This window comes from Prionailurus bengalensis, chromosome E1, assembly GCF_016509475.1.
Source record: "Prionailurus bengalensis isolate Pbe53 chromosome E1, Fcat_Pben_1.1_paternal_pri, whole genome shotgun sequence".
Classification (NCBI taxonomy): Eukaryota; Metazoa; Chordata; class Mammalia; order Carnivora; family Felidae; genus Prionailurus; species Prionailurus bengalensis.
Genome location: NC_057347.1, coordinates 15358763 through 15380227, shown reverse-complemented (window position 1 = coordinate 15380227; position 21465 = coordinate 15358763). Strand labels below are relative to the sequence as shown.

General features: G+C 58.8%; 1 protein-coding gene across 2 annotated transcripts in view; it reads left to right on the top strand.

Moving 5' to 3' along the window:
• Positions 1-297: 297 nt before the first annotated feature.
• Positions 298-21465, top strand: part of DOC2B (double C2 domain beta) — a 32664-nt gene continuing 11496 nt past the window's right edge. Inside the window, exons 1-7 of one of the 2 annotated variants that reach the window (XM_043583496.1) lie at positions 298-719; positions 8842-8921; positions 9507-9533; positions 11004-11078; positions 13408-13517; positions 13699-13825; positions 16495-16652. In XM_043583496.1, the coding sequence (XP_043439431.1) occupies positions 347-719; positions 8842-8921; positions 9507-9533; positions 11004-11078; positions 13408-13517; positions 13699-13825; positions 16495-16652 (950 nt within the window). In that variant the 5' untranslated portion in view covers positions 298-346. The remainder of the gene's footprint in view (positions 720-8841; positions 8922-9506; positions 9534-11003; positions 11079-13407; positions 13518-13698; positions 13826-16494; positions 16653-21465) is intronic. The other variant, XM_043583497.1, reaches the window with a different exon arrangement.

The window sequence follows — 21465 nt, the reverse complement described above, 5'->3', positions numbered from 1 at the left end:
CCGGGGCCCGCGGGTGTGCGCGCGCCGGTGCCAGTGCGAGTGAGTGCGGCGCCGTTCGCTCGCTCCGCTCCGCGCCCGCCCGCGCAGCCCGCACACTCACACTGCTTGGTTGCTGCCGGGTGACGCGGGCTGGGCCCGCCCCCCGCCTGCCGGCCCCTGGCACTCACTCGCCGGCCGCCGCCGAGCAGGCAGCAGCCGCGTCAGGGCCGTCCGGGGGGCCGCCGGCGATGCCCGCAGCCCTCGCCGCGCCCCGCCGGGCCTGCTGAGCCGCCCCCCCCACCCCACCCCGGGCCGGGACCGCGCCGGGCCGGGCCGGGCCGCGCCCGGGCGGGGCCGCGCTGCCTGCATGACCCTCCGGCGGCGCGGGGAGAAGGCGACCATCAGCATCCAGGAGCATATGGCCATCGACGTGTGCCCCGGCCCCATCCGGCCCATCAAGCAGATCTCCGACTACTTCCCCCGCTTCCCGCGGGGCCTGCCCCCGGACGCCGGGCCCCGCGCCGCTGCGCCCCCGGACGCCCCCGCGCGCCCCACCGCGGCCAGCGCGGGCCGCCGCAGCCCCTCCGACGGCGTCCGCGACGACGACGAGGATGTCGACCAGCTCTTCGGAGCCTACGGCGCCAGCCCGGGCCCTAGCCCCGGCCCCAGCCCGGCTCGGCCGCCCGCCAAGCCGCCCGAGGACGAGCCGGACGCCGACGGCTACGAATCCGACGACTGCAGTAAGTTTCCAACTCGCCGACTTCCCGCCCCCTCCCCCGGCCCGGCCTCTCGCTCGCTGCCCGACCTCGCGGGTGCCCCGGCCCCCTGCGGTCTCCCCTTTCGCCGGCATCCACCCCCGCCGGTGGCGGCCCCTCGCCCGCTCCGTGCGCTCTCCGCGCGCCCTACAGAGGCAGCCCCGAACCCCTCCCTGACCCGCACTGGAGAGGTGGGAAGTTTGGGGGCGCCCCCTGGGGGTGTCCCATTTCCGGGGCCCGGTTCTCGGAGCCCGCGCCGCGCCCCCTCTCGGCCCGCTGGCGGGGAGCTTCGGCGCGGGCGGTGGCTTTTGTTCCGGGGAAGGGCGGAGCTGCGCCCCGGGGAGACACCAGTTGCTGCCTGCCGCGCGGTCCTCCCCGCTTGGGAACCCGTTGCGGGGCCGGCCCCGCAGCCGAGGGGCCGGGCTGGGGCGGGAGGTGGAGGGGCCCGGGGCCGGGCCGGCCTCCCGAGTGGGCCCGGCGGCCCGCAGAGCGCGGCGGCTTCGCTGGCGCCCGGGCCGAGCACCAAAGGACCGCGGGGCCGCTTGTCCTTTGGAAAAACCTTGGCGGTTCTTCCTCCTGTGTCCGTGGACCCCGCCGCGGAGCTCTCCCGGGCCGCCGACCTTCGCCCACCTGTTACGCCCGCTTTCCACCGCCAGGAAGGGTCACCCAGCACGCACCTCCTCCTCCCGGGGCTGAGCCTCGAGCCCCAGGGAGTGGGCAACCGCGGGGGTCCCCGGGCCGAGGCCCGGCCGGCGGGAGCTCCTCGCCTTTCCCGTCTCTGAGGGTGCCTGCCGCGCCCGACCCGGGACCTTAGGGGAAACCGAGGTGGAAGAGGTCGCCGCCTGGTTCGGAAGGGGTTGGCACGAGACCCCTTCCGGGGGTCTGGGGGGCAGCGCTGCTCGCTAGGGTCCCCAGCCGAGCTGTAGCCCCAGTCGCGTCACTGTGAGACCTGCCACACCAGCCCTGCCAGGGATGTGGACCTTTCCACGCAGGGGTCGCTCGCAGGCTTCGCCAAGGCCCGCTCAGCTGAGTCCCCCCACAACCGCGTGCTGCACCGGTGAAGGTGGCTGCGCCAGGTTTGGGTGCTCACAGGGCCTAGGGCCGGCGGCCTGGAGTTTCCCCAAGCATAAAATGTGCCTCTGGAAGCTGAATGCGGAGGTCATCAGCACCACTGGGGGAGGTGGCCCACGGCTCATTGTCCTACCTAGGGAGGCCCTGGAGGGGAGAGCTGGAGGAGGCCCCACCTCCATCCTCCAAGGGGAGGAAAGTGCTAGGTACTTTCAGTGGGCCTGGACCGCAGCACTCTGGTCGGAACCTGGTGTATTGAGGCCTTGCTGTGGGGCATGGACGTGGGAAGCAGTCCTCTCCCCCCCCTTCCCTGCCAGCTTGGGGAAATTGGGTCGTGGGAGTTGATTGTCCTCAGGGCTGTGCCCTGGATCTTCCCCACCCTCAGCTCCTGGCACCCTGGGCAAATCGCAACCCCTTACTTGCCATGCATCTGGGAAGGACCTAACTGGGACCCAAGTCACCCCTTTGGGTGTGATGAATCCAAAGCCACCTCCAGAAGAAGGGTTAGGGAACCTGTTGCCCTTCCAACATCTTTCCTGCTGTGCCAAGGGAGTGAGCTGGCAGGGCAGGGCTTCCCCGTGAACTTCAGGGAACCCTCCTGGTGCCACCAAGGGCCCTCTGGATGACACACTGTGATGAGGTGAGAAATCTTGTCATTTCTTTGGGCTCTCCCTAAGCCCCCAGGCAAGGTGGCCCAAAAGTCCCAAACTCAGGCCAGCTGCCTCATCTCCAGTCCATCAACTCAGCAGCCTGTCACTGAGCACTGTCCCAGCAGCAGAGAGTGGGGCAAAGGGAAACAGGACAGGGAGCTCACGTGTCCCAGCAGGGGACAGACTCAGTTGAGGTGGGCAATGCGAGGCCATCCTGGACACAGCCTTGCCAGCCTGAACTGTGGGCTGGCCACACCCATGACACCAGGCAGTCTGTTGAAAAGAGCTAAGGAGGAGGGCATATGGCTGAGCCACGGCCAGCTTGGGCCCTCTTGTCCCCTTCCAGAAGCAGCCCACCCCAGACTTGGATCCCATCAGTGGCCAAGCAAACATCCTAGGCATGGGAACACAGAAAACTCGGCTCCTTCCTGTGGTGGGACCAGGCTGGGGGTGGAATCGCTCTTCAGCAGATACCCCAGGCCGAGGCCCCCTCTCAGCCCTACCAGCCAGATCCCTAGAATAAGCCTAAGTGATTCAAGCCAGATGGTTCATTAGGGCTTTAGCCAGGGTTATGCTATTTGCTGCCCTAATTATTGGATTATCTCTGTTCTAACAAAAAGAAATTAGGGCGGTTGCTCTGTTGTCCAAGGCTGGGAATGAAGTGCTGTGTATTTATTCAGCCTTTCCCCCTCTTCTCTTTAAAGCCCATCCTTTATTAAGGCACCTCCAGGCACAAGCACAAAATTCGCATGTTCCAAACTGATCTAATAGGGGGCGATGGTGGGGAGAAAACGCAGTGAACGTTGGAGTTAGAAGCGCCCTTCCTCCCACGGGTCCACGGTGTGGCCTGGCCAAGCTGGGCTGGGCTGCCTGCTGCCCTGGAGAAGGGCCCCGGGCCCCACCCTCTGCATGTGCTTCTCCCCTGCTGATGCCCTCCCCACCCACTCTCCACCTGGGAGACCCAGGCCCTTCTTCAAAACTATAAAGACTAGAATATCCAGGTTGTAAGTAACAGCAAACTCAAAGTGCCTTAAACAGGACAGTTGAGATCGTGGGACCCGCAGGTTGGTTTACACAGTGTCTCATCAGCAACCTCGGAGGTGATGGTTCTGCCCCCCTTTCCACTCGGCCATGCTCTTCTCTTCGTAGGCTGACCTCCCTCCCGGTGCAAGGCAGCCGCTTCAGGTCCAGGTGTCACATGTAACAAGAAGATCCTAAATTTGACAAGGGCGAGTTTCCTTGCCCGTATCTCGGTTCGAGGGTGAGGACAGCTCTCTCAGAGTCCCCAGGAGACCTGTCCTTCTGTCTCATTGGCCAGAATTGCATCACATGCCCATGCTCACACCTGCCCCTGCATGATTCGCCCTGGTCTGGGTCAGGAGCGATGCCCCTGGAGGCCTGGAGCGAGGATGGAGTGGAGGAATCGCTGTCCCGAAGGCCCTCAGCTGGCAGCGTTTCCTGGTCCCTGCTGGCTGTGACTCCCCTTCCTTTGAGCCCAGTCATGTCCTGCTCACACCATATTTCTATGGATTCGATGTTACGAGACCAACTGTACGGCCGGCACTGTGCTGAGATTCACGAATGCCCGAGACACAATCTCTGACATGAAGGATTTCACGGAAACCGAGATGCACAAGTAGCCCAGCAGTGACAACAGGGAGGCAGGAACCCGAACGAGAAGCGCTAGCATGCACAGAGTTTACCCACAGAGAAGGCTCTGCTCTGAGGCTGGGAGAAGGGAAGAAGCAGGCTGGCAGAGTGGAAGGAGAAAAGAGAGGTGCTCCTGGCAGAGGGAGTGCCGTGTGCACAGGTAGAGAGGCATAGGAAACACAGCCCGGCACAGGCTGTGCCCGTCAAGTGGCTCAGGACAAGGTGGTCATATCACAGAGGGCCTTCAGTGCTACGCCAAGGAGGTTAAACTGAGTCTAGGAGGCAGTGGTGAACCTTTGAATAATTTAAAGCAGGAGAATGATTAGACTTATAAAGGTCCTAAAGTTCTAATCCTCTGCCCCAGAGCTGCTGGGAAACAGAGACTATGGCTCGTTCTTCTTTGTACCTTCCTGAAGTTCTTGGCTCAGTGCCTCAGTTTTCCCAACTAGGAAATGCTTTCAACTCGGGCTTGACCATTTTTCTGTGGTTCTTGCAATAGTTTTTTTTTTTTTTTTCATTTTAATTTATTTATTTTTGAGAGACAGAGTGCATGCAGAGAAGGGGCAGAGAGAGAGAGAGGAGACAGATCCAAAGTAGGCTCCAGGCTCTGAGCTGTCAGCACAGAGCCTGACATGGGGCTCTAACCCACAAACCGTGAAATCATGACCTGAGCCAAAGTCAGACGCTCAACCGACTGAGCCACCCAGGTGCCCCTTGCCATAGTTTTTTAAAACGATTTGAGAGGCTGACATTTTTCTTCAAAAAGAAAAAAAAAAAAAAAAAAGAACAACCAGGGCAGATTTCCTATCCCCAAGGGTGTACGGGTGAGGAAAGTCCAGGTGCAAACCAAGGTCAAAATGATGCTGTCAGTCTCCATCAGCAGAGCAAAGGGATGTTTGGCCTTAGAGGAACTGGCAGGGGCTTGAGCCTGATTTTCTCTGAATTAGCCCCATTAAAGCTCTATAATTATCGACAGGCGGGTGACAACTCTCAAGGGCCCATTAGTGACCAACCCTCATTATTTTTCCAAGGATGTAAACTTTAGCCAGGACACGTGATTTGAGTGGGTGGAGGGCAGGACCCAGCGGCTCACACAGACGAGCACCTTCACCTGCCCTTAGGGCCCTCCTCACCTGCACCGTGAGCCGGCTCCGGGACGGCAGCCCAGCCCTCCCTCGTCCCCGAGAGCGACTTGGCTTTTCTCTCTCTGTTTCTCTGCTGCGTCCTCCTAAGGTTTCAGCCACGCAAAGTGGCAGACCAAAAATTGGGGGAAACCACTAGACTTTAAATTTTTTTTTTTAACGTTTATTTTATTTTTGAGACAGAGAGAGACAGAGCATGAACGGGGGTGGGGCAGAGAGAGAGGGAGACACAGAATCAGAAACAGGCTCCAGGCTCCAAGCTGTCAGCAAAGAGCCCGACACGGGGCTCGAACCCACGGACCGCGAGATCGTGACCCAAGCCGAGGTCAGACGCTTAACCGACTGAGCCACCCAGGCACCCCACCACTAGGCTTTAAGAAAGGAACTATCAGGATGGAAGTAAAGAGGCCTGGATTCTGCATCCAATTCCGCTGTGCAACCCTGACCAGGTCACCTCCCCTCTCTGAGCCTCATTTCCCTGAATGGGAAATGAAGACTTTGGACGATAAGATCCCTGCGTAAGAGATCTCCACCACCAGCAAGTTTCTACCAATGGTGACCACGCTTCTATTTACAAACTATTCTTTTTAAAAAAAAAAACATTTATTTATTGTGAGAGAGAGAGAGAGAAAGAGTGCATGTGAGCAGGGGAGCGGCAGAGAGAGAGGGAGAGAGAACCCAAGCAGGCTTGACTCGGGGCTCAATCCCACAAACCCTGAGACCACGACCTGAGCCGAAATCAAGAGTCAGACGTTTAACCGACTGAGCCACCCAGGCGCCCCTAAAAACTATTATTTCTTACAAAGCTTCCGTTGGAGTTCAAAAAAATTCATCCATCCTGCAGCCGTGGGGGAGGGGGGACCGCACTGGGTGCGCTGTTCCTTCCTGGGAATTGATAACAGGTGCTGGTTTCCCCGAGCAGCGTCAGCTGTCCCTAAACAGGGATGTCTGGAGAGCCGGTGAAAGGGGCTCTTCTCTTCTGGACCTAAGTTCCCCAGTGGGGAGCAGGTAGCCCCGCCGTCTGGCTGGCTGTCCTTCTCTGAGAGGGGGCAACGGGCAGAGATCGTGGGGTGTGCATTTTAACACGTGGGCATCACACCCAATCCCCGCTCCCTTGAACAGCTGGAGAGCAAGTTGGTTGGAACGGACCGGCCATGTGGATTGAACATCTGCTCCCTGCCGGTGTCACTGGCATGGCTGAGGCAATGGTCCCTCCTCTCTGGAAGCTCATGTCTGGCGGGAGACTGGACCTGGGGAGGCCTGGACCGAACAGCAGACTGATTTCCTGTCACGTAGAGCCAACAGCGTTGGAGAATATTCTACAGGCAGGGACCTGGAGAGTCCGGGGCCCGTGGCTCTGCGCTGTTACAGGCGTGGTGATACGAACCTCGCTCACAGCACCCCCACCCGCCCAGCTGCACAGATGGGAGCCAGGATCCAGGCCGCAGCCAGATACAGTTAGCGCTGAAGCACACGGACTCTACTGACGAAAGCGCCTTAGGCGCCACTCGAGCCCTGTTGACTCATAGTTTGGACACAATTCTAGTAAAGATTCTCCCCTGGTTTCGTGGAACAGACAGGGGACTATTGAAAAGGAGGGAGAGCTGCGTGTGCTACCAGAGGCAAGTATTCTAAGAGGAGTTTCAGGCTGATGGCCAAGGAGGAGGCAGAAAAACGAAGAAAACAGTATCTGTGACCATTTGTATATCCTGTCCACAAAGGCCGGGAGGGGAGTGATCCAGTTTGGAACGAGTTCATTCCAGAAGGCGTCTCGGAGGGGCAAGTACAGTTATCTAGAAAAATCGCCAAAATAGATCTGCTCTTTCTATAATTACATACTGAGCATTTCCGGTCCCCCAGGGGCTGCGTCAAGGCACAATGCTGTGAGGTGGGCTCTGTGGTGTCTCCATTTTGCACATGAGGAAACTGAGGCACAGAGAGGCAAGGAAAGCTATCTAAAGTCACACCGCAAAGAAGCACAGTACAGCCAGAACTTGAACCCGAGGGTGGGTCTCCTACCCCACGTGCGCCCCTCCCAGGCAAGGACAGAGACGGGGCTGGCTGCCTTGCCCTGTGTTAGGAGCTAGGGGGCAAGACAAATGCGACTCGGTGCCATCACCTCAAAATGAAGGGCAGCTGCACACGCATGGCCCTTAAGTTGCCCGTTTCTCTGCCAAGCCAAACTTAGCCATGCCCCGGCCCCTGCACGAGCCCAGGGGTCTGCAGGCATACGGTCCCTGTGGATCTACTGCACTCTGCCACCATAGTGCAAAAGCAGCCGTGGACAAGATGTGAAGAGATGAGCCTGGCTGGACTAGGCCACTGGGCCATAGTTCGGTCTAGAACCGTGTTGGGTGCCGCTGGCCAGAAGAACAGAGCCCTCCCCCTAGCCTCACTCCACCCACTCAGCCCCCCAGCCCCCAGTCGGCCTGTGGTTGGAATGCCTTTCCCCCAGCGCCACTGTGTACGGCCAACCCCTAATCATATGGCTCAGGTGAAGCATCACCTCCTCCAGGGAGCCTTCCCTGGTGGCCCCAGTTCACATCCTTAGACCCCTATTGCTCCTTGCTCACCAGACTCTGTTAGGGTAGATTCTTTCCATCTGTTTCTCCTATTAAGCTCCGCTTTCCTTGGGGCAGGAGCACCGCCTTATTGATATCCTCATCCCTAGAAACCAGCTTATCGTAATGCTGTTTGGTAAAGAATGAATGAATGAATAGCGTGCCAGTTGACTGGCCCGTGTCTGGGTTTCTAAAGACACCCTGTGAATTTGCATCTTACTGTCCAGAGACTCACCCCTGGAGGCCTGCTGCTCACCCACAACCCCCGCTTTCGTGCCAGGAGCCACGTCAACACGGGAGGCCACAGCTGCTGTGTGTGATTGTCCCCCAGGGTTGCAGCTGCACCCAATTATTGCCAAATGCTCTGCCCAGCCCTAGAGAGTTGCCTGCTGCCTTTAAAAGGCTTGCAGCTCAGCAGGGTGAGGACCTAGGTGGCTCCTTGCTGCCTGCACGGGGCCCCCCAGCGGACCAGAGAGACGGGGGAGCCGTGGCCCCAGGTGTTGCTGGGGAGTGGGGGGGTCAGCCAGGCAGCCTGGCCGGGACCCACAGCCTCTCAAAGCCGTGTCTCCTCTGACTTCTCCCACCGTCCTTGTGACCCTTCACGGGTGAGAGAAACTGACGCACAGAGCCAAGTCTGGCAGTTGCACGAGGACGGCGGGAGGACAGGAACCTTTAGCTGAGTGCCCTGTACCCCGGGCACACTGGGCCCAACGCCGGACCAGCCCCAGGCCCAGCACCACAGCACGGGGGTCTGGGCTGTGGGGCCTGCCACCTGGGTTTGACTCCTGGGCCGCTACTCGTGGTGACCGGGGCTGACGTAGCCTCACTGAACCTCGGCTCCTCTGTCGTCTGGAATGTGAGGAGGACATTGCTCGCTTCCTAGGGCTGGTGGGGCTAAAGAGGCTGGGTGGAGAGATTGGGTGCAGTAGGTTCTTGGTCGATGGCAGTCACTGTGGGCACCTGGTCCCACCGCACAGGGGTGGATGATGCTCCGCCACTGTGTGGCCAGTGCGTGACCCGAGCCCCCTGTCCGCAGCTGCCCTGGGCACGCTGGACTTCAGCCTGCTCTACGACCAGGAGAACAACGCCCTGCACTGCACCATCAGCAAGGCCAAGGTAGGCCCCCGCCGGCTCCCACGGTCCCCGGGGTCTGGGGCCCCGGCTGGAGTTGGTGGGAGGCGGGGGTTGAGATCCAGAGGCCCATCCTCCCCACTGTTTCCTGTCTGGGCCCTGTGGCACCTGCATCGTGGGTGCAGGGCAGGAAGGGAATTCTGGCCTAAATCCTCTCCGCTGCCCCAGAAGGCCTTGCGGGGCCAGGCACTCAGGGAAGGAGTAGAACAAGGAAGCAGAAAGCGAATGAGAGGAGGAAGGCACAGGTTGGGGGCGGAGCTGGGGAGGGGCTGTGGAGGGAAGGGAGGGGAAGCGGAGAGATGACAGGTTTGTCCTGCTAGACCGAGAGGGTTCGAATTGGTTGCCTGTGACCCCTGAAGTTCCCAACACCTGGGCAACCCGACGAGTGGGTGGGCACCCATGCCCTGCTCCAGGCAGGGGATTCATCTCCCGTGGGCTCAGCACCCAGCCTTGCTCTCTGGTCTCTGGGTTGGGGCTGGGGGCGTCTCCCGCCTCCGGCTGGCAGGCATCAGCTCTCTTCTTAGCCATGCTGTTCCCTCCACCCCCCGCATCGATTCCTCTGGGAGGAAGGTGCCAAAGTTGATGTTCTCCCGCAAGGTAAGGGTGGTAGTACAGCCTAGTGGGACTCCCAGTAGAGCCGTGGAGGGGCCTGGGTCCAGACCCCTCCCTCAGTCCCAGTCCGGGAGCTCCTCTGCCCCTCAGCACCTTCACCCGTGGCTCTGCCCACCCCGAGGGACAGGCTGCCTGTCTCAGCTGTCACCTGGCCTGAGCCAGCACCCTTGGACTGCCATGCAGGGGGAGTAGTGTCCACTTTGGGCCCGGAGCCCTGATTGGACACCTAGAGGCCCGCATGTGCCATCCTGGCCCTGACCCCCCTCGGGAGCTGCCCGGGCTGAGATGCGGGGGCTCCAGACCTGCCCTTAGGAAAGGCGCTGAGAACCTGGTGATCCGCAGCCACGCCAACGTGGGGTGCCACCCGCAGGGCCCGGGCAGGTCCCTTTCCCTCTCCTTCCACCCAGCTTTGTAGAGGTGGTCCGGGCTTGGGAACTGGGAGCAGGCACCTGCTGTCAGGCCACTCTGGTCAGAGCCACCCAGTCTCTTCTCCCTCCCAGACACCAGCCCCTCCTGTGCCGTGTGCCCTGCCTTCCCTACCAGGGGGAGAGGGGAGATTGGAAGCCCTGACCTCCAATCTCAGCCCCCCTCCTCCCCAGCTCTCCGGGGGCAGGGGTGGGGGTGAGAGCCTCCATCCTCCTTGGAGGTGGGCCTGGTCGTGAACGGCCGTTCATCTGTGATGCCACGGGGTTGTGAGCTCAGCCCCACACAGGCCACCGCTGCCTCCCTCCATGCCCAGGTGCCACCGCGGAAGAAAGAAAATACAATTTCCAGAAACCAGAGCAGTCATGAGGTCTGCTAAGACCCTGTCTGCTTATGGTTCCATTGGTTCCCTGGCTGTGCACACTTGACTGAAGGCTCAAAGTGAGCGAGGGATGCCATCTTGTGGAAGGACCCTCCAGGGCCAGCCAGGACGTGTGGCCTCCTTGGATTCAGGCGGGCAGGGAGCGGTGGCAAATCTGGAGCAAAACTGAACCTGGTCTCCAGGACCCAGAACATTTTCCCGTGGGAAAGAGGGAAGCCTAGAGATGAGCGGATAGAGGGTCACGTGGGCAGAGGGTCAGTGAGGGAAGCCGTGGGTTCGGGGAGCGGGGGAAGAGGCACCCGGAAGAAGGAAGGGCCTCACCAAAGCAGGATAATGAGGCCCTTATTCAGAAAAGGGTGAGTCACCTGGCCTCCATGATCTGGAGGAGAGAAAAGCTGGTCTGACAAAGACCGACCGTGACGCCTGCCCTGGGCCGGGACGTGTAGGGGGAGGGGTGATTGCTCTGGCGCTGAGCCATCCTCCCAGTTCTGAGGGCGTGGGCTCAGGGGTCTCTGCAAAGAGGGTGGTGAGGGGACCCAGCCAGGAGGCCTGGGCACGAGGGATGCCTGCCGACCCTGTGCCCGGAGGCCCTGGCTGCTCTGTGTCTCCAGCTCCCGCTTCACACCTTTGGCTGTCCCCCCTCCACTCAGGGCCTGAAGCCGATGGACCACAACGGGCTGGCAGACCCCTACGTCAAGCTGCATCTGCTGCCAGGAGCCAGTAAGGTGAGGGGGTCCACCCCAAGGCTGCCAGCCGGCTCCCCCTGCTGCGACAGGGGCCCACGCTGGGCTTGGAGCACCCAGTGAGGTGTAGAGCTCCCCTGTCCCCTCACAGCCCAAGCAAGTTGATGGGACCTCAATTACTTCCCTCCACCCAGAGCCCCCAGTCACAGCCTCGTGGTGCGCCTAGGAAAAGGGAACTCTTTCTGGAAAAGACTTGCTATTAAGCCCAAAGCTCAAGGTGACCCTCTGCACTAGATAGAAGGTCTAGACTTTCTTACGTCTTACAGTTCAGTGTCTTGTTTTTAATTTCACGGGAGAGAGGGTTAGATCATCTTTTCAGAGTTGGGTGTGGGACCCACAGACTTTTCAGGGGCAGGCTGTGTGGACCCCATTGCTGGGTGGGGGGAGACTGACAGGAGACCAGCTCTGCTTCCAAGAGGACACCAGCGGGAGGCTGGGGGACACGGGGCACCAGAGCACGAGCAGCAGAGCCCGAGGGCTGGTGGTCTTGTCCTGGCGTTTGCTCTAAGAAACCAAGAGTTTGGAAAGGACTTCCTGGCCTTCAAGTGGCCTGCTAGGAAGAGACTGTGATGGAAATGCCCTCCTGGGGAGAGGGCTGCCCTTGCCCCTGACTCTTCCCAGGCCAACTAAGCAGGGAGGAAGCTGAAGAGCCATGGGCTGCTAGGGCCCGAGTTGGGTCTGAGGCCCAAACCCCCTACGCCAGCGTGTAAGGGCTGAGGCTCCCCACCAGTCCAGGAGGGCCACCTGGCAGAGGCGATTAGTCCCGCTTTAGGAAAGCAGGGCTGCAGGGGAAACAGCAGTGGCCAACCACCTGTGCCTGGAGGCGCTGGGCCACCACTCCAGGCCTCAGTGTCCACCTGTTACAGGTAGGGCCTTGTGACCAGGGGAATGTCCCCAACTCTGAAGCGCAATGGATGTGAGTCCCTAGACTCACAGGAGCTAGAATCGGCAGTACCAGGAGGCTGAGTCGTAAGGACCTTCCCACACACACAGGAGCTCCCGCATAGGGCAGCGTTTTATAAAAAGCCGTCGCCTGATCAAGAAGGCTCCTGAAAACCATGCTGAGAAAGAGGCACTATTATGCCCTATTTTGCAGTGGGATCTTGACGCTCCCAGGGGGCGAGTAACCTGCTGGGCTCCACAGAGCTTGGGCAAGGACAGCTGGGATTGGAGCCCGGGCCCGCCTGACCTCCTAGCCTGGCTGCGGTGGCCAGCCTCAGGGGAGCCCGTCGTGGGGCTGAGTCCCAGGTGGGCAGGACAGATAAGGAGTATAAAAGAACCAAGAGCTATGGGAAGCAGAGGGAGGAGTGGAGGCGATGGGGCAGCCCGGACCCGCCGCCCCACGGGCATTTTCTAGGAGATGGTGTTCCAGGTACAGGGAAGGGCCTGACGGAGGCAAGGAGGTGGGGGGGGAGAGGAGGCGGCCCCGTCGCCAGGCTTCTCGGCAGCCCAGTGCCAGCACCTCCTGCAGAAACACAAGCTCAGGGCCTGGACGCCGGGAGCCCCCGTTTTAGTTTCCTAGGGCTGCCCTAGCCAGTTGCCGCCAACTTCCTCACTTGCAGCACGCATTTCTTCTCTCCCAGTGCTGCAGCTCCCATGGGGGTGACACCCAGCGTGGCAGGGCTGCGGGAGAGGCCATTTCCACCCTTTTCCAGCAGCGAGAGGCCACCTGCCCGTCATTCCTCCCTCCACCTCCCACGCCGGCGTCTGCCTGTGACTTCTTCCCTCCTCGAGTGTTGCTCCCCCTGCCTCCCCCTGCCTCCCCCTGCCTCCCCCTGCCTCCCCCTGCCTCCCCCTGCCTCCCCCTGCCTCCCCCTGCCTCCCCCTGCCTCCCCCTGCCTCCCCCTGCCTCCCCCTGCCTCCCCCTGCCTCCCCCTGCCTCCCCCTGCCTCCCCCTGCCTCCCCCTGCCTCCCCCTGCCTCCCCCTGCCGCTTTCAAGGGCCCTATAATCACATTGCATTGAACCTGCCCAGCTCACCTGGAAAATCTCCATGTTTTATTTTTTATTTCTAAAGCTTATTTTTTGAGAGAGAGCTTGCATGTGCACATGCACACATGAGAAGGGGAGGGGCAGAGAGAGAAGGAGGGAGAATCCCAAGCAGGCTCCGCGATGTCCTCACAGAGCCCAGAGCGGGGCTTGACCCCACAAACTGTGAGGTCATGACCTCCCCCCACTGAGCCACCCAGGCGCCCCGACCTCCATGTTTTAGCCAGCCAATTAACAACCTTCTTCCCCTAGGCATATTCAATGTTGGGGACCCAGCAGGCCTGGACTCCCTGACACTCACAGCCTTGTTTCTGCTCTCACCAGGCAAATAAACTTCGAACGAAAACTCTCCGAAACACTCTGAACCCCACATGGAATGAGACCCTCACTTACTACGGGATCACAGACGAAGACATGATCCGGAAGACCCTGCGGTGGGTGAGGGCCCCAGGCCCCTTCCTCACCCATGCCCCGCCCCAGCCTCCCCCCTCGGGCTGGCCCTGCCGCCCACGTCCCCAACCACCCTGCACATCCCTACGGCTTTGAAAGCAAACGGAGAGCACCGCCCACCCGGCCCCCACCTTGTATCTGAAGAGCTGGCTTCTTGTCCTCCAGCATCTCTGTGTGTGACGAGGACAAATTCCGCCACAATGAGTTCATCGGGGAGACGCGCGTGCCCCTGAAGAAGCTGAAGCCCAATCACACCAAGACATTCAGCATCTGCCTGGAGAAGCAGCTGCCGGTAAGTGGGGGATGGGGTTCCACAGGCTATCTGGGCTCCCCCCTTGCTTGGCAGCTCAGGGCCAGTGGCATTTATTGAGCGCCTACTATATGCCTGACCTGGCTTTAGGTGCTGGGGAAGCAGACAAAAATCCCATCCTTCGTGGAGCTTGGGCAGGAGATGGATTCAAAACGAGGGGAGTTACCCAAACAGAGCCTGGGTTAGACAGTGCTCAGGGTCACGAAGGAAAGCACGAGTGGTCAGTGGTTTAGATGGAGATTTGGGGAATATTCCTGGCAGAGGGAATAGCAGGTGCCGGGTCTGCTAGACGCACAAGCAAGAGGCTCACTGCGTGGATCAGGGAGAACGATGGGACTGGGTCCTAGGAGGGGAGATCAGAGGTTGGTGGGGGAGGGAGCTGGGAGGGACTCCTCACCGTGAGCGAGGTGGGCCATGGTGGGGGGCAGGGGGATGCCACACAGGGGCTAAGAACTCTGACTGTCTTAACAGGCTCCCTGGGCCCAGGCTCCCTGGGCACAAGCTTGGAGGGAGAGGAGGCTGAGGGTGGGGAGAGCCATGGGGGGATGAGTATGACCCAGTGGCGGGGTGGGTGGGGTGCACAGTGGAGGAGGAGTGGGTGTGCTGGTAGATCAAGCATCCCCGACGTGGGGGGGTCGAGCGCCTGGAAAGATCAGAGGTCACTGTGATGTGGAGGGCCATGGGAGGAGCCGCTGGGGATGCTCCGGGAGCACAACAGGTGTGAGGTGACTGTGAGACACCTAGAGGAGCCTAAAATTAATCCTTTCCTAGAAATGGTCAAAACCAACTTTGCCCCCTGCTGTCTGCTGCAGCTGAGCCCTCCCAACCTCTGTCCATCTGTGTCTCCCTTCCCCTCTCCTCCCTCACCACCCCCCCAATCCCCTTCCCAGCTCTTGGAGGCCTGGCCTTCACCCTGTTCAGAAGAGCTGGTGGGAGGCATTGGCCAGAGGGCCCCAGGACCCTGAGACCCTCCGGCAGCCTAGTGTTGAGGGCACAACCCCCCTTTCAGGGCATTTTCCCCCCAGAGGCCTGGGCAAGGGGAAGGCTCGTCCCTGGTAGGGCCCGGGCCCTGGGACAAATGCTCCGTGCAGGCTGGCCCTAGTCCAGCCCTGGAAAAAAAAGTCAGCCCGAGGCCAAGATCCCAACTCTGCCTTTTTGCATAACCTGATCAAATTTTATTCCCTCGTCACATTCTTTCCAACTCCTAGACATTTGAGTGATGGATGGATATAACCTTTTTTTTATCACGAGTCACTAGCCAAAACCCACTTTTTCCGAATGGTCTATGTCACTTCTAAAAGGCAATATCAACCCCAGTATGGCTGTGTTCCTGAATTGTGAACCCTGGCATGACAAACCGCTGTGTGGGGATGGGAGCGCGCAGGGATGTGGGTGTGTGTGCAAGTGCGTGTGGGCACGTTCTCAAGTAGGTGGAGCACATGCGTGTGTCCACGCACGTGGCTGCGTGAGAGTACGCGTGTGCCTGTGCTTGGGGCGGGATCAGGGCGTCGCCAAGCCTCGCTTGGATTTGCTAGTCGCTCGCTGGTCTGGTCTCAGGCACGCGGTAACCAAGGAATGCGGTTTAAGATCAGTGCTCTGCAGTAAAGACACGCTTTGATGGCACATCTTAGGTTTTTACATGGTCTGTGAACATTATTCGTTCTCAGTAAGTACTGAACAATACCCGATCCAATGGTCTTCCTATGAAACAACCCAGTGTATAATGAACCCCACCCCCCCCCAAAAAGCAGCTGAAAATCTCATCTGTATCGTTTCATGTTCACCTGTCACCCAAACTAGCACAAGCCCGCTGTTTACTGAGCCCATCACACACAAAGCACCAGGCCTGAGTGGCAGACGATTAAAACCCCTGTGCCTGGTCTGGGCCGTTAATAATAGCCGTCCAACGCTGTGTCGAGAAAGATGCTGAGGCCTCTTTTGAGCTTAGAGTAAATTCGGTGGCCAATTAGTCCTGTCTGCTCTGGGTGTGGGAGTTAGGGGCGGTGGCCCTTCCCTCACCTCACGGGAGTCCCATCTCCGGAGAGGTGTAGGCATGAAGCCCTGCCAATGAGGAACCACACGGGATGTCACTTGAGTGACAGGCAGAGGACCGTCGTGGGCAAAGGGATGTGGCTGGGACTTCAGTGAGAGGAGCCTACCAGAGAGGCCCAAGGAGGGACCCTGGGGCCTCTAGCTGGGTGTGTCCAGGTGGATGGAGGGTCGGGAGAAGAAGTTCCAGAAAAGCGGGAGCCAGACAGTGGGAACCGTGCTCTCAGGAGGGTGGGGAGTGGAAACCCTCAGGCTAGTCGGGGGGGGGGGGGGGGGGGGGGGGGGGGGGGGGGCGGGGGGGCAGATGGAGAGACCTACAGTTGAGGTCTGATCCCTGAGGCAGCCCCGGGCAGGGGCCAGGGCACAGGAGGGGTCCCCCTGTTCCGCTTGGGGTCGGGAATATGTCGAAGCTATATGCGGGCTCTCCCCAAGGGGGCTGCCCCCTCCACCCTGTAGGCTCCAGGAAGTACCTTCGGGGGGGGGGGGCTGAGGCCAGGGTGACCCCTCCCCACCCACCGGGCCAGTGGACCGCTTCAGTAGCCCCTGGCTGCGGGAGAGAGTGGGAGCGTGTGAGGACGGCCAGGTGACTGCCTGCCCCACAGGTGGACAAGACAGAAGACAAGTCCCTGGAGGAGCGGGGCCGCATCCTGATCTCCCTCAAGTACAGCTCGCAGAAGCAGGGCCTGCTGGTCGGCATCGTGCGCTGTGCACACCTGGCTGCCATGGATGCCAACGGCTACTCGGACCCCTACGTGAAGACGTGAGTGAACGGCCCGGGCCAGCCGTCTCCTTCCCCCTTCACCTCACGGGAAGGGAGCGCGGCGTGGCAAGCGCTAGAGCATCTCCCGAGGCAGGGTGGGTGCCACACCCCCAGGAGCGTGTTCTCTTCTTGGCTACTCTGTGCGTTAAGTCTGACCAGCCCCGTCTCCCAGAGGAGGAAGCCGAGGCCTGGAGAATCTGAATGGCTTCCCGGGTCACGCAGAGAGAGCGTGGTTGTCTCCTGACACCCCATTCGGACTTGCCCTTGACTGCGGCCTCAGGAGGGGCCGTTAGCAGGTTGGAGGAGGGGCCGGGCCTGGTACAGGCATGGAGATCCAGAGCAGGAGCTCTGCTGGGACTTAGGGCTGCCCGTGTGTGCCCAGCCCCGTGCTGGTGCCACAGGTGCCCGTCAGGGTCCACTCCACCCTGCCAGGGGGCCCATGGCGGTGCTGGAGAGAAAACCCTAACTCGGGGCGGGGGGGGGGGTGTGCAAGGCCATCATGCACCTGTGCCAGGCTATGCAGTGACCCTAGCTTGGAGGGGAAGGCAGGAGCTGGTGGCCCTGAAGACAGGGAGGAAGCGGGACACACAGCGAGCACCGTCTGTGCTTTGGGCCTGCTACAAATAAATGATGGACGTTTGCTTTCACAGTGAGAATTTCTGGAAGGGTGGGATGCGGGCAGGAATTTGGCTCAGCAGAGGGGAGGCATTCCTGTGTAGGCAGAGGAATAGAGGAGCTAAGCCTAGAAGAGGGATGAGCCTGGTCTGAGGGGACAGTGAGGAGCCCCAAGGGCCGTGGGGTGCCTTGACACCCTAGGGAGGCCAGGCCTGCCACAGGCACAATTCTGGGGCCACCTACCATTCCCATCACCCTCCATTCGATTTCTGTCACTTTTAAGGTCCTATTATAGGGATGTCTGGCTAGCTTAGCCAGTGAAGTGTGTGACTCTTGATCTTAGGGTTGTGAGTTCGAGCCCCACGTTGGATGTAGAGATTACTTTTAAAGATTTTAGGGGTGCCTGGGTGACTCAGTTGGTTAAGCATCCCACTGTTGATTTCGGCTCAGGTCACGTGTGATATCATGTTTCATGGGATCGAGCCCCGCTTTGGGCTCTGTGCTGACACAGGGGAGGCAGCTTGGGATATTCTCTCTCTCTCTCTCCTCCCCCCCTCCTCCTCCCCCCCCTCCTCCTCCCCCCCTCCTCCTCCCCCCCTCCTCCTCCCCCCCTCCTCCTCCCCCCCTCCTCCTCCCCCCCTCCTCCTCCCCCCCTCCTCCTCCCCCCCCTCCTCCTCCTCCCCCCCCTCCTCCTCCCCCCCTCCTCCTCCCCCCCCTCCTCCTCCCCCCTCCTCCTCCTCCCCCCCCTCCTCCTCCCCCCCCTCCTCCTCCCCCCCCTCCTCCTCCCCCCCCTCCTCCTCCCCCCCTCCTCCTCCCCCCCTCCTCCTCCCCCCCTCCTCCCCCCCTCCTCCTCCCCCCCTCCTCCTCCCCCCCTCCTCCCCCCCTCCTCCTCCCCCCCTCCTCCCCCCCCCCCTCCTCCCCCCCCCCTCCTCCCCCCCTCCTCCTCCCCCCCTCCTCCTCCCCCCCCTCCTCCTCCCCCCCTCCCCCCTCCTCCCCCCTCCTCCCCCACATAGTCCCCTCCCCCTCCCCCTCCCCCCTCCCCCACATAGCCCCCTCCCCCTCCCCCCTCCCCCACATAGCCCCCTCCCCCTCCCCCCTCCCCCACATAGCCCCCTCCCCCACATAGCCCCCTCCCCCACATAGCCCCCTCCCCCCTCCCCCACATAGCCCCCTCCCCCCTCCCCCACATAGCCCCCTCCCCCTCCTCCCCTCCCCCACATAGTCTCTTGCTCTCAAAAATAAGCAAGTAAAATGGGGCACCTGGGTGGCTCAGTCGGTTAAGCGGCCAACTTCGGCTCAGGTCATGATCTCACAGTTTGTGAGTTCAAGCCCCGCGTCGGGCTCTGTGCTGACAGCTCAGAGCCTGGAGGCTGCTTTGGATTCTGTGTCAGCCCCTCCCCTGCTCATGCTCTGTCTCTGTCTCAAAAATAAATAAAACACTAAAAAAAAAAAAGTAAGCTTAGGTTAAAAAAAAAAACTAAGATTTTAAAGTAAGTAAGTAGGATTTTATTTATTATAAAATGTGGTACAGCCACTCCAGGAAACCATCTGCGGTTCCTCAGAAGTTAAACATGGAGTCACCACGTGATCCACCAAGTCCACTCGAGAGCTGGAAACACACGTGCACACGAACACTGGTACATGAATGCTCACAGCAGCATCAGTCACAGGGGACAAAACGAAACCACCTAAATGTCCGTCAGCTGATGAGTGGGTAGACCAACAGTGGCATAGCTACACAGAGCGACGGGCTTCAGCCATAAAACTATGGCTATGCTATAACCTGTACGAACCTTGAAAAGACCATGCAAAGATTATGCTAAGGGAGAGAAGCCAAACACAAAAGAAGCCACACATTGTAGAACTTCATTTATACGAAAGCCTTAAATAGGCAAATACGGGAGCTCCTGGGTGGCTCAGTCCATTAAGCGTTGGACACTTGATTTCAGTTCAGGTCGTGATCTCACAGTTTGGGAGTTTGAGACCTGCATCGGGCTCTGTACTGACAGTGCAGAGCCTGCTTGGGATTCTCTCTCTGCCCCTTCCCTGCTTGTGATCTCTCTCTGTCTCAAAATAAATAAACTATGTATATATATAGGCAAATCCACAGAGACAGTGAACAGATTGGATTGGTAGTTGGCGGGGCTGGAAGGAGGTTGGGGGGAAATGGGGAGTGACTGCTAACAGGTACTGCATTTCTTTCCCAGGTGACGAAAATGTTCTAAAATTGACTGTGATGGTTGCCCAGCTCTGAATATACTAAAAACCATTTTTTGTACTTTTTTTTTTTTTTAAGTAGGCACCATACCCGACATGGATCTCACGACCCTGAGATCAAGAGTCCTCTGTTCCACTGACTGAGCCAGCCAGGTGCTCCCAATTGTATGTTTTAAAAACAGTGCGTTATATAATGTGTGGATCATATTTTTTTTCGAGAGAGCATGAGCAGGGGAGGGGCAGAGAGGGAGAATCTCGAGCAGGCGTCACGTATAGCACAGAGCCTGACAATGGGGCTCGATCTCGACTGTGAGATCATGACCCGAGCCGAGATCGAGAGTCGGACACTTAACTGACTGAGCCACCCAGGCGCCCCTGAATCATATTTTAGTAGAGCTACTATTTAGAACTTCAACGCCATCAGGCCCAGCAGCAGGGCCAGGTATAATGGGAAGCTGACCTGGGTCACATGGTGCAGGGGCTACTGGTTTTCCACATAAACAGTGATTTGAGGGGTGCTGGACTCTTGATTTCTGCTCAGGCTGTGATCTCACAGTTCATGAGCTCGAGTCCTGTGTCAGGCTCCATAACTGACCATGCTGAACCTGCTTTGGATTCTCTCTTTCCCTCTCTCTTTGCATGCCCCCATCCAAGGCTGTGTCTCTCCATCTCTCAAATAATAAAATAAGGAAAAAAAAAACAGTGATTTGGGTCCCCACCTCAATCACTAGCAAAACCGTGATTTCCAGCAGATTAAAGATTACTGTGAGAGGAAATGCCATAACCATCCAGAAGATAATCAGGAGACTCTCCATAACCACTGGAGGAAAAGTCAGCCATATCCAGTCAACTAGGCAAATGTGGGCACCCTGTGGCTGCATTATTTCCCTCCCAGGTTTTGTATCCTAGAAACCCACGTACGGGTGAGAGGATGATTTTTGCAGCATTGCTTGGCATAGCAGTACACTCGAAATAGCCACGCATTCATCAGCAGAAGAATAGATTAATAAAATGTGGCATATGCGTGTAATGAAGTAGCGTGCAGTTAAAATGAATAAATTCAGGCTAGATAAATTAACATGGACAGCTATCCAAACATGCTGATCCCCAAAGCAAACTTGAGAACAGTGTTTCTGAACATCTGTAGATCTCAAATATACAGCACGATACTGTTTCTGGACATTTGTAGATCTCCAACCCTGCAGAGAATGTCCTAGCAGTGGTGGTCTCTGGGGAGGCAGGGAGGAGGGGGAAGGGACTGGAGAGGGCAACAAAGTGCCTTCACTTGTATCTGGGGTGCTAGAGCTCCGGTACGGGAGGAAAGCCAATCCAAAGCCAAAGTGGCGTGAAATCTGAAAATCTGGCTCTGTGTCCACCTGCCAAGTTGACAGGAATTCCAGGTTCCTATGATGGATTAAAAGTCAGATTTAGTGAGGTATAATTTACACGCTGTAAGTTTCTCCCCTTTTGAAGTTTAACTGCTACATACAATCTTGTTCTCACCACCGCAGTCAAGATAGGGAATACCTCTGTCACCCCAGAAAGTTCCCCCAGCCCTAGGCAACCACAGATTTGTTTTCATTCCCAACAGTTTTGCCTTTTCCGGCCTTTTTTTTTTTTAAAGTGCACTTATATTCATTTTGAGAGAGAGAGAGAGAGAGAGCGCGAGCACATGCATGCACAGGAGGGGCAGAGAGAGAGGGACAAACGGAGTCTCAAGCTGCCTTGGTGTTGTCAGCACGGAGCCTGATGCGGGGCTCGAAGCCACGAACAGTGAGATCATGACCTGAGCTGAGATCAAGAGTCGGATGCTTAACTGACTGAGCCACCCAGGCGCCCCTCCACACTTTCTTTTAAAGGTAACCTTTCAGCATGTTGCCTTTTAAACCTAACTTCTTTCATGTAGCATAGCGCATTGGAGATTCACCCACATGATCACGAGCACCCGTAGTTTGGTCTTATTACCAGATAGTCATTCATC